The 12,500-nt window shown below is 36.6% G+C and overlaps 1 protein-coding gene across 3 annotated transcripts in view; it reads left to right on the top strand.

Moving 5' to 3' along the window:
- The window catches only part of LOC136837198 (putative neural-cadherin 2), a 1,292,835-nt gene that overhangs the window by 1,221,506 nt on the left and 58,829 nt on the right, over positions 1–12,500 (top strand). For all 3 annotated transcript variants that reach the window (XM_067101868.1, XM_067101867.1, XM_067101869.1), the window contains 5 exons: positions 1–225; positions 5,758–5,960; positions 6,209–6,372; positions 6,733–6,901; positions 7,520–7,795. The exon at positions 1–225 is cut by the window's left edge and continues 175 nt beyond it. In XM_067101868.1, the coding sequence (XP_066957969.1) occupies positions 1–225; positions 5,758–5,960; positions 6,209–6,372; positions 6,733–6,901; positions 7,520–7,795 (1,037 nt within the window). The remainder of the gene's footprint in view (positions 226–5,757; positions 5,961–6,208; positions 6,373–6,732; positions 6,902–7,519; positions 7,796–12,500) is intronic.

Raw genomic sequence — 12,500 nt, 5'->3', positions numbered from 1 at the left:
CGACCTTGACGGTCACCGTCACCGACGTGAACGATTGCCCACCGAGACTGCTTCCTCCCACCGTCTTGCACGTGAAAGAAGGCGCTTCGTCCACCAAGCTGGGGATGCTAACGGCCACCGACGACGATGTCTGGGCTCTCGGTCACGGACCCCCTTTCAATCTCTCTCTGGCTCCTTCCAACCCGGTGCACGTACTGCAGTTGCTCGCTCTCAAGTATGATCCCAGTAAGTAATGACCCTTTACTGCTTGTTTGTTCTTACACAGAGAAGCGACTTTTTATTTAAAATCCGGTGCATGAGGGAACAGTAAATGGCAGAGAAACTCGATATACCTCCTATAACGGGTGCAAGATTTTTTGTCTACGTTTTCAACAAATGGATTAGATATATTTTTATGCATATGAGCAAACTTATGTCTTCCGCATGTGCACATGTGCAATTTGGACGCTGGAAATTAAGCATTAAGATTTATTCTTTTATATTTTAACTGTTTATGCCATCTGTATATTTGGGGGAACATATCATGTGTTCAGTGTATTTTCCCTCTTACTGAAAGCATGTTAATTGCTAGAACCTTTTCTCAGTGGCTACTTGAATGGAGTGTACTGTATTATGGAATGGCCCTTTCCTTTCATTCTGTATTTTTCGTTTCCCCTTTCTTTAATATAACTGTCTTTTATCTCTCAGTCTGTTGTACGGAATCGTGAATAATGTTATGTGATGCACAGTGCAGTGGAAACTTAGTCATTTTATTATACAGGATGATGGACATGTACTGGAAGGGGATGGATCAAAGGATGAATGCACAATGACAATGTTATACACAAAATTTAGGGGTTAATGAAAATTTAATGATGTTTTCCAGCAGTTACTTTTGTCACGTAAAGAAGTTATGTTGGAGTAAAGTGAATACAGAGAGTGAAGTTCAATAAGCAGATGTATCTTAGAGTAAATGATCAAGTGGTGGTAATGCGGTTTTGTGCCAACGGAGTATTTGGACAAGTTAAGAAGTGGGCTGAATACCAAATGAACACTAAGTAGCTGGCATATTCAGCCAAGGCTTTTCTAGAATGAATAAATCAACTTTTACTACTTGAAAGTATTGTACATCATCATCATCATCATCATCATCATCATCATATTATTATTATTATTATTATTATTATTATTATTTTTTTTTTTTTTTGCTACAACTCCGCTCCGTAATCGGTTACAAAATCTGTTCTGCGACTGTTTTTGGATTTTACGCGGGAAAAACTTACTAGATAAGAGAATGATTCAAATTATTACATTCTGATTCATATGGTGCAAAAAAAATCTATATAGGGTGCTCAGATGTACCACTTTGTGAACCCGATTAATTAAACCACGTCGGATGGTCTATCCTGTGTTTACACATAAACCCGCGAGGTCGGGCTAAAACATTAACAGTCCCAAATTTCACTCATCGAGGTAATGACGGGAGAGTGGAAATAGTTAGAATATATAAAAAAAATCAACTTAGAATGATTAATAACTTTGTAAGGCGGATGATTGAAATGCAGAAGAATGAGATGTGGCAGGAGTCGACGGGATTAGAGGTAAATGTTGCAACAAAGTGGTACTACTCGCTGACTACGATGCATCAAGTTTGTTTGAATAAGGAGCTCTCAACTGAATAGACAAAATAGATAATGGTTCCCTTGCGTACCTAGAAGCTGAAAGGGGTAATTGTCTTCTTCTTTCTCTGCTTCTTTTCCCACTTCTGTGTGGGGTCGATGTTTCTGACAGCTTTCCTCCACCTGACTCGGTCAAACACATCGTCCTCTGATGACAATTGTTTGTCTCTCAGACCTTTAACTACATCCATCCACCTCCGCTTCGGTCTTCCTCTTGCTCTCCCACCAGGCACCTCCATTTGCAGCACACTCCATCCTACATGTCTCATCCCTTCTCATCATGTATGGTAATGAGCTAATTCTCTTCATAAGGTAGTTTAAAAAAGATACCAGTCACTGACACATAAACACTGAGTGAAGGAATATCGCTGTGTAAAACCTGAAACTCCATCAACAGGGTCATATAACCTTACAAACCTTCATCAATAGGTGGTCCACCCACCTGCACATGTGTAGCTTCACCTATCTCAATTTTTACTAACTGCAAAGAAACCCTTTTCTCGGTTTTCCTTTCTTCCTCCGAGACATCCTTATTAAACAGGAATTTGAGCAGTTTATCCACACCATCTTTTCTGAGTAAAGCGCCGTAAAACTCTGTGTCCCCTCTTCCTTCCAAATTTCACGATTCAGTGACTTTCTTTCCGTTCGTGTCTGTGCTTTGGTATACTCTTTCCCGAGTCTGTTTCCCCAGCTTATGTAGCCTTCCTTTCTTTAGACAGCTGGTCTATCGCCCCAGATCTGGTTACAGTATGTCCTACCTTCCATACTTCTCCGCCGCCACCTTTTCCCCTCACTCCTTTCCTCACACAGTTCTTCGTTTGAGGGGTGGGTAGAGCTCTCGGCTAGCACGCTGTTGGCCCAGCGTTCGACTCTCAGACCTGCCAATGAAGAATTAGAGGAATTGATTTCTGGTGATAGCAATTCATTTCTCGTCATGATGTGGTTCTGATTCCACAATAAGCTGTAGGTCCCGTTGCTAGGTAACCAGTTGGTTCTTAGCCACGTAAAATAAATCTAATCCTTCGGGCCAGCCCTCTCTAGGAGAGCTGTTAATCAGCTCAGTGGTCTGGTTAAACTAAGATATACTTAACTTCCTTTCTTCAAACACACACACACACACACACACTTCTTTTCCTGGCTATATTTCGTATATTTATATTACCATTCCTTTCAGCCCGTCTACTCCATGTATATATATTGTTCAAACAATTTATTCCAGAAAAAAAAAAAAATTTTTTCACCATTCAAACTTCACTTACATTGAGATTGGCTCAACATCCTTAATATTATGAGTTCCGACTGTGGCTTCCATAGAAATACCTCTTCTCCTCCAAACCCTTTAGAAGATATCTATACCATCCATGGCACTCCTAATCTTTCATTCTAGAAATCTTCTGTACGTTTACTCCTAAAGACTCTAAATGAACAAATGAATTCTCTATTTTTATTGACAAGCATCCACGCTGACACTCAGATCTGCATTCTGATTTTCATTTTCATCATCACCTGACACATACTAAGAATCACTTTAACTTTCTCATCTGATAAGAACTTAAAAATTCTTTTACCATTCACCAACCAAAAATATCATGTTGGAAATCAGCTACTTACAAATCCATTCAAGAGGGATTTTTTCCGACACCTTCTCCAGACATTTCTCAAACTTTCTTATTAATTAGTCTGTAAAGTCATCAGATAGCTTTAAAGATCTAAAAAAAAAAAAAAAACTTTTGTTATCCAATTTCAAGCCGAACCAGTTATTCTCTCGTTGACAATTTTTTAACGCAACTGCTTACACCATTAAAACTTTTAAGCTCTCTTAGCAAATTATTATCTACACTACATAACCTAAGCACGCCCTGTATTTCCATAGATTAGGATAGAACACACACAACATTTCCTGGTGATCTAAAACCTCTCACTCGACAATTTCATAACGAACAGTATTTTGATCCTCGCGTTTCTCACGTGCCTCAGCCATATTACCCTTTCGGCAGTATTCTTGTTATGTATCTTGTAAATATTTCAAATTCTTATGTGACACTAATATCTGAAAGCTTATCTCGAAATTGAAAACACAGAGAATAACTTATGTTGTTCCTAATCTACTTTACCGGAAGTAAGAAGACACTCACAGGGCGGAAAGAAGTATCAGGATGCTTCTTGGAAGTATGGACGCAATGCTTATTCTGGTGAGGACCTCATTTTATATAAGGAAAGCGTACTTACTACGCGATAAAGCACAGGACAACACTACACTTTTTTTACGCCGTTGCTGATATTCTTGCTTGGAAATTATTTCCTTTCCAATATATGATTTTCCTCAGCATTCTCACTGCATGCTCAACGTACGTATATATATATATATATATATATATATATATATATATATATATATATATATATATATATATATATATATATATATATATATATATCACTTTTTATAAGACCCATGACCATTATAATTTTAGTGTTACTGAGCTGGATTCACCGTAATGCTTTACAGATGCATAATAGAGGGTATTAACACGTTCGTGAGTTCTCAGAATTATCGTATCATATTTACTGCAAGATAAAGTTTAATAGATTTTGTTGTTTCATCCTTTTGCTGTCTAATAAAAACAACGTAATGTCCACGTAAGTTTGTTTTTAAAAGGAAATGAAAACTAACGCAGTTTCATTCTATCAAATAAATATATATATATATATATATATATATATATATATATATATATATATATATATATATATATATATATATATGTATCTATATCTATATTTATATATATATATATATATATATATATATATATATATATATATATATATATATATATATATATATATATATAATATATATATATATATATATATACACATACAGATATTCAGGAAACAGTTTCCCACCTTTCTTTTCAAGAGATAAAATCTTTCCTCCTGTCTCCATATAGCATTGTCATATATATAGGGATACAATATCCCTATATACAATCAAATACGACTTTACGCTCAATCCATTTCTATTTTTCACAATAGCTGTGGAGGTCGTTTGCTGCTCAACTATAACACCGCGGACGGATGTAGTAGTATGATATTCACGTCACTTGTTCTATAACTTACAAATCTCTGCTTCTATGAAATGGTTTTATTTTATTATATATATATGTGTGTGTATATATATATATATATATATATATATATATATATATATATATATATATATATATATATATATATATATATAACATTTATATATATATATATCAAGAGATAAAATATATATCCTCCTATATATATATAATATATATATATATATACAGGGCCATTAATATATATATATATATATATAATCATGAAACTACAAATTTACGCTTAATATCAGAAATTCACAGCTACCTCAGTATATCTCCGTTGGAGAATTGTCATAGAAGACGAGGAATTTAGTAAGTGATAAATGGTGGAATCGTGGGGACACGAACCTGCAATTCATTTATCACTTATATAAATGGTTTTATTTTATTATCTCAACGGAAATATATATATATATATATATAATTTCGATGATATTATATTATTTGTAGCTTCATGATTGTATAAAATCACGGTGTGATAAAAATTTCATATATATATATATATATATATATATATATATATATATATATATATATATATATATATATATATATATATATATATACTCGTATATGTATGTATGTATGTATGTATACACACGGACACACTGTACGTGTGCGTGTGTTTGCCAGTGCACCTTTTCTGTTCTAAATGAAAGTTGTTTCATTTTGCATTTTCCTGCTCATAGTTATATTTTTCGTTTTCACTAGCATGTCTGTTGAACGTTTAGCAATGCTACTTCTATTGAAAATGCTTAATTTTTATACTTAGTGTTTGTTAGCCTGTGTCTGTACTATCATATTTTCAAGCTGTTTTAATATTTTCCGTATGGAATGTCCGCTGATACTAACATCCTACTTCTTCAATACAATGCTTTTTTTGTTACCTGATAATTAGCGTGATGTAGAACTGGCGTGATACTACAACTCATTAGTAACGGTTTTTCTCTTCCTCGCGATATCAGCCGTCGATAGTGGCCGTGGCGGAGCAGAAATATGGACCTTGGGCCCCATAGACCGCGAGGAATACCCTCAGCTGACGGCCGAGATTATTCTGTCGGATGCAGGTGGACTTTCCACCACGCAGCCCGTGACCATCATCGTTGATGACATCAACGACAACCCGATGAAGCCCGCAGCCAAGACCGTATACTTGTGGAAAACTCAGGTACGTGCATACGTATCGTTCGTCAGGGTCAAGGCCAATACAGTATGGCCTTGGTCAGGGTTTGAGACTTCTCCAAGGAAAGATAGCGAACGTTTTGTTACAAAGTCAGTAAAACAAGAATAATAAAAGAAAACTTGGTTTTTGAGATTATTTCATATCATCAGAAAATCAAGTTTTTTGAGATTATTTCATATCATCAGAAAATCAAGTTTCAATTGTTGTGACCGTTGTTATTTTGAAAATCTTAGGGGGGAGGCGTGGATACCGACATTGGCCGTGTCTATGTCATGGATCCCGACGACTGGGATTTGGAAGATAAAACATTCTCCTGGGCCGGGTCACCGCACCCGCTCTTCTCTCTCAATACCGAGACGGGTACGATCTACGCTTCAACGCACGTCAGGGAAGGAAGGTGAGTTACAGCGAAACAGAGGATTACCTAGTTTTATATAAATGTAAATGTGACGTATTTACATATGTGTAGCTTGAACTGTACTTATTTTAATGTTAAAGCCCAGTACTATTGTCAGGGGTTGTTACTGACAACCCTTTTGGGCGTCCTGTATATGAAGGCCTATCTCTTTTTATGCTTCTCCTCTCACAGGATGGGAGGGGGTGTCCAATAAATTAGCCTCTCACGAGTCCAGATCAAATGAGATCTCATAATTTTATCTCAAACAAGACCAAAAGAGTGATAGTATCATCATTCAAAGAATCAAATCTGTATTCTTAGCATGATTTCATGACTGGAATCTGTCTCGTTTCTGCTTAGGTACGAACTCTACTTCACCGTATCCGACCGAGTTTGGCGGCAATATGACGTCAGTGCTAATGTCACCGTCGCGGTCAGGTACCTCTCGCCCGAGGCCCTCGCACACGCCGTTCCTATTACTCTTATCCCTACGACGCCCGCCAGGGTCACGTCTGGTTGGACGCCGATGGTAAATATTCTTGCTTTGTAAACAAAGGTTTGCCTTGGCTGAACGAAAATCACTGGAGTAAATCACTAATGCTTATGCAATGTATGAAAATGATACTTGTGATATCTAGTTCCCAAAAAAGATTTATCATATATTACAAGAATGCTCAAAAACATCACACGCTAAATCAAATGCACAAAAACACACATACACACAATATATATATATATATATATATATATATATATATATATATATATATAATATATATATATATATATATATATATATATATATATATATATATATATATATATATATATATATATATATATATTTATATATATATATATATATATATATATATATATATATATATATATATATAAATATATATATATATATATATATATATATATATATATATATATATATATATATATATATATAATGAAGCAAAACTATTTCGTAACTATTTCGGAGGATGTGTTTTCTCTAAAGTTCAAAATTTTATATTAACCTGTATTTCGAAATTCGTAGAAAAACACAGAATATTAAAACCAAATACCCTGAGTAATCTGAATGAAAGCCTTTCCTTTTCCATATATTTATTAATCCAACCGACGCGTCTTTCCCAAGCGTGGCGGTGGGGGCCTGGGTCTCCTCTCGGAGACGGTGACGAAGATCGTCCAGCAAGACCCGAAGAACGTCGAAATCGTCAGCGTCTACGGACCCCCTTCTGCTGAAGTGGCCCATGCCGTGTCCCACCCTGAGGATCCCTTTCCACATTACCGAGCTCTGCCGCATGCGCTGAAGGAGCCTTTCGCCTGTGTCTGGGTCAGCGTCAGTAAAAAGGGCGGAGGATACATCGACCCCATCAAACTGCAAGGGCTTCTGGCCCTTCATATACAGCAGGTAAAGTATACGAAGAAATCGTCTACTGAATCATGCTGTATCCAAGCAAGTTTTGTCCACATACCCTTGTATTTTCATAACCATCTTCATTTCTTTGATATTGAGGCTCATCTACTGCAAAGCCTCCATTTCATGTATTCATATGTTTTCGATTTCCTTCTCTCTATTAAGTCTTACGATTTATAAACCGTTATCTCGTACATAATACAAAAAAAAAAAAATCAAGATTTATGTTGAATTCATTCATTTACTATCTATCACATATAAATCGTAAAAGAAAAGTGTTCATGTTCCGGTAGTGGTAAGCATGTTTACCATAGTTAATGTCCTTTTAAAGTTTGTACAAGGGTCATAGTGAATTAATTAAGAGATAGAGAATTTTTCTTGGAAATATTGAACCGTGCATAACGATCTGTATTCTTGAATGTTGTTCCTTTTGTTAACTTAACATAAGGTTCCTAGCAGAAATCCGTGAGTATCTCTCAAGGAAATATCGATCCTTGCCTAACCTACCTATATTCTTAAACATTTTTCTCCAACTAACTTAATATAAACTTCTTGGCAGAATAACAACGGATAAGGTTATAAGAAAATAGATCTTTCATGAATCTTAGCAATTACTGATTCTCTGGAGGCTTATGATAAATCCCATGATTTGTGAACGATTCATTTTTAGCGGCCTGTAGCTGCGAGACCCAAGTCCAAATGAAGCTTCATGTTGAATTCTAAATGTTTTGATGGTCCCTTGTACCTCTGCTTCTTCGTTTTGAGTTAGCACTAAGTTGTACTAGGCCAAAACTTCTAAAGTTTCAGTTAACATTAAACTATACTCAAACACACCAGACAGCGTCATATGTTTTGACACCCAATCTTGGGATGAGGGTAAGGATGGAGATTTATCTCTTCAGTCTTCTTGATAGTAAATGTTTCTTTCATTTCTAAAGAGATCATTTCGTGCTTTAAGATATCACTTTAAGTGCTTTGTAACTGGTCTGCGCTTTATCTCGTGTGCATTTTATTTCTTTTATAGTAGGCACCAGCAAGTGGGTCTGGTCTCCTTTCGCATGCTATCTAATTTACCCATTATTTTGATAGAAATTCAGTACATTTATAGTCCATTTGTATTAATCAGTCGTCCGTATTTCATCGGGTTCTTGCTTTACTTGGTCCTTAACGTAATGTATTGTACGAAGGTCTTTAGGGGAGCGTTAGTATTAATGGAATACTTTTTGTCTTATTTTATTCAGGTGTGCTATTCATTATGGTTAAAAGTAGTTTATGAGAGCGTACGCAGTGGATGACAGACAGCCCAGAATTGCCAACGTTTTGTCATGTAATCTGCGCTGTGTTCCCTTTATGTAGGAGGGAGCCAGCTGTAGGCTTTATGCCCGAACTGGTTTTCTATTTATTTTTTAACGTGATTCTTAGAATTCTGACCTTCAGCCGGGTGTGAATATGGTCTCTCTCTCTCTCTCACTTCCTCATAATGTCATCGAGTTGAGACAGAATTAAGCTTTTTAGGTTTAAAATACAAGTGCATTCAGCCAGTCATTCTCTCTCTCTCTCTCTCTCTCTCTCTCTCTCTCTCTCTCTCTTTCTTTATGTCTTCGAGTTAAGACCAATTTTCAGTTCAGTTAAGTTTTAAGATACTAGGGCAGTCAGCTAGTCTCTCTCTCTCTCTCTCTCTCTCTCTCTCTCTCTCTCTCTCTCTCTCTCTCTCTCTCTCATACACCAACAAGCAATTAACTCTCTGCACAACGACAAGACGCAAGATGAAATTTAGCGTGTTGATAAAATTGATGAAAAAGACTGGTGAACAAACTAATTCGGGCCCAATAATCCCATGAACAAAACATATTGCTGCCTCGCAGTTCTTTGGACATATCATGTGTTGTAGTCCATGAAAAGAAAAATTCTCCCGAGGGACTAAAACCAGGCACCTATTTCCTGTAGCGACAAACCCGCAAACATCTACTGTATATTTTTATTCACAAATTGTTTTCCTTCAGCTTTTTTTTTTACCTTCGTTTCTTCTTTCTTTCTCGCTAATCGATATCACTCTAAGGAATGGAATGGAATGGAATAGAAACAAAAATTTAGGCCAAAGGCCAAGCGATGGGACCCATGAGGTCATTCTGAAGTGGAAATAAAAAGTAAAGGAGGTTTGAAAGGCGTAACAGGGGGAAAACCTTGCAGTTGCACTATGAAATCATTGCTAGGAAAAGGTGAAAAGTAAGATGGAAGAAAGAAAATATAAACGGAGGTACAATCAAAGGAATGAAAGAGGTTGCAGCTAGGGGCCGAAGGGACGCTGCAAAGAATCTCAAGTAATGCCTACAGTGCGCCATGTGAGGTGCACTGATGGCGCTACCCCGCTACGATATGTGCCAGGATTCGAATAGTAGGACGCAGATACACGGCTCTGCTATCTAAACTCGTTATTCATGAATCACTGAGAATGTAAATCACAACATGCTCTTTTCAAATGAAAGGTATTTTGTTTCAGGAGCCCTTTGGATGAGCTATACATTTTTTTTACATGCAAGCAGCCTCCAAGCTATTTTTACGAAATCGTTGTAGGCAGCCACTCCGAAATGTTGGCGGAGCCACATAGACCCACATGCCGGAAATCACCTGCGATTATGTGAGGAAGCAAGTGGCCCCATTATCTTCTTAAATCTGTTCATCTAACGCAACAAAAGCCAAACTGCAATAGTTACTGATGAGAAACTGGAATGAATAAAATCGCACGAAAATGTTAGCTCCTGGTTCCGTGATTTGCTTTCATTGCACCATCATCTCATTCCGTTCGAAAACGAGGAATGAAAAATTTAAACTATGAAAACAAACAGAGACAGTAAACTCTAAACTTTTAAAGCTGCCTCTCCTTAAATATTTCACCCGGAAAATGCGAAACGTGGATGTTTCACATTTCTTGCAATAAAAGTTAAGGTGTTTGCAGTCACTTTCAGTATCGTTTTTGTTTAAGTAACAATACGCATTTTAGTGACGGTTTGAAATCAAAGCAAATACGATCAGTTCACTTCAATCGCCAGGTGTCGCCTTCTTGTTAAAAAAAAAAAATATCTTATATATTTACGGCAATCATCTGATAATTCACGATGCCATGCCCAAATCCCAGCTCACACTATGGTCGCTCACATGTGTCTCCTAAATTATTTTACAACTCACCAGATCTTCAAGATATAACTTAATTTTTCGATTTCGATTTATCTTTGAATACTTAATGTCGTATCACTTGTTGATGCTATACCGCCATAAAAATATTGTATCAATTTTCTACGTATTTTTCTACAAACTCATTTTCGAATTCCTCGCTTTCTCACAAAGTTCTGAAGTTCAAAATGTTTATTGACGTATTTTTTGTAACGGATATACATATTGCTAAACTGCATTATTAGATTTTAGGATATCATTAACGTAATTTTGACGAATGTTCCTAAAACTGAATACGTTGGACCCATGATCCTCATATGATTCTGAATGTTCATACTGAGAACTACTAGAGTATATGGAACTAATATTGCTAATTCTACACCATTACATGAAATGCGTGTAAAAACAGCAAGTTTTAAAAAGAAAAACTTGGTACAGCCCTCTTGTGTCCCAATAAGTCTTCAGGGCTTCAGTTATTCTCCCTACGTATTTTACCAGACATCAGTAGACTCTGATACTCATTTAAAGCGGTGTGGGCTGGTGGCAGGCAGGCCCGGATTTAGAGTTTTAGAAATACGTTAGATAATCGTGTAGACATCCCGGGATTATGTGTGTAATCAACGGATAGGTTTGCCTAAAAGCAAATGGGTGTTACAGACTATTACACACACAAACAAAGCCACTCCAACATCATCTAAAAACATAACAGACACCTCACACGTCTCGACTGTCGATCTCACCGCGTAACGACTCCTCGCTGCTGGGAGAAAGAGCGCCGGTGAACTGGTACAATACATGTACACAATACCGAGGTCTAAGCGATGTCAGGCAGGGCAGCCGATCGGGACTACAAAGTCTACCCCAAAGCCAAATCAAAGTCCTTCAAAAAGAAGGCATCACGGCGACCCCATATAAAAATGGGAACAAGCTGGGAGGAAGAAGAATGAGAAGAAGTTAGATGATTGGTTGTGTCTACCTTTATCGTATGGCCGTTTTATCATCATTGTCTGATTCTTTCAAATCTGAAAATCCATAATGGTAGACTCTCTCTCCTTCCCGAAAAACACAAATAGATACACCTTGAATGGCACCAGTATGTCCATCGACGTCTTAGTATAAATTAGTGGAATGTTATTTCACCCTTGCTGTTCCCATTCTCATATATTTCTTAATTGAAAAAATGGTCGGAGATGGAAGAGAGGGTTTAAGTTGGAGTAAAGATAGAAACTAGATAGACTTATACTGTGCAGATGATGCTGTTATAATCAGCAAAACACCACAAGATTTTAAAGGCTAGGTTAACAGAATGAATCTGAAATCAAGAGAGATGGGACTCGAATTCAAGAATAACTGGATAAGGACAGAGTATGCAACAAGGGATAAAATCACAGTATATGGAGAATGGATTAGAGAGGCTAAATATTTAGAAATAATACTATCCAGTACTGTTGCCTTGAATTGGAATCCTGAGAGACGATAAAATGTAAATAATAAAAATTTCGGATTTAATTAGTTTTGGAAATTAAAT

The sequence above is a fragment of the Macrobrachium rosenbergii genome, chromosome 58 (assembly GCF_040412425.1).
Source record: "Macrobrachium rosenbergii isolate ZJJX-2024 chromosome 58, ASM4041242v1, whole genome shotgun sequence".
Classification (NCBI taxonomy): domain Eukaryota; kingdom Metazoa; phylum Arthropoda; class Malacostraca; order Decapoda; family Palaemonidae; genus Macrobrachium; species Macrobrachium rosenbergii.
The sequence above is the reverse complement of the archived record's forward strand: the minus strand, read 5'-3'. Positions and strand labels throughout refer to the sequence as shown.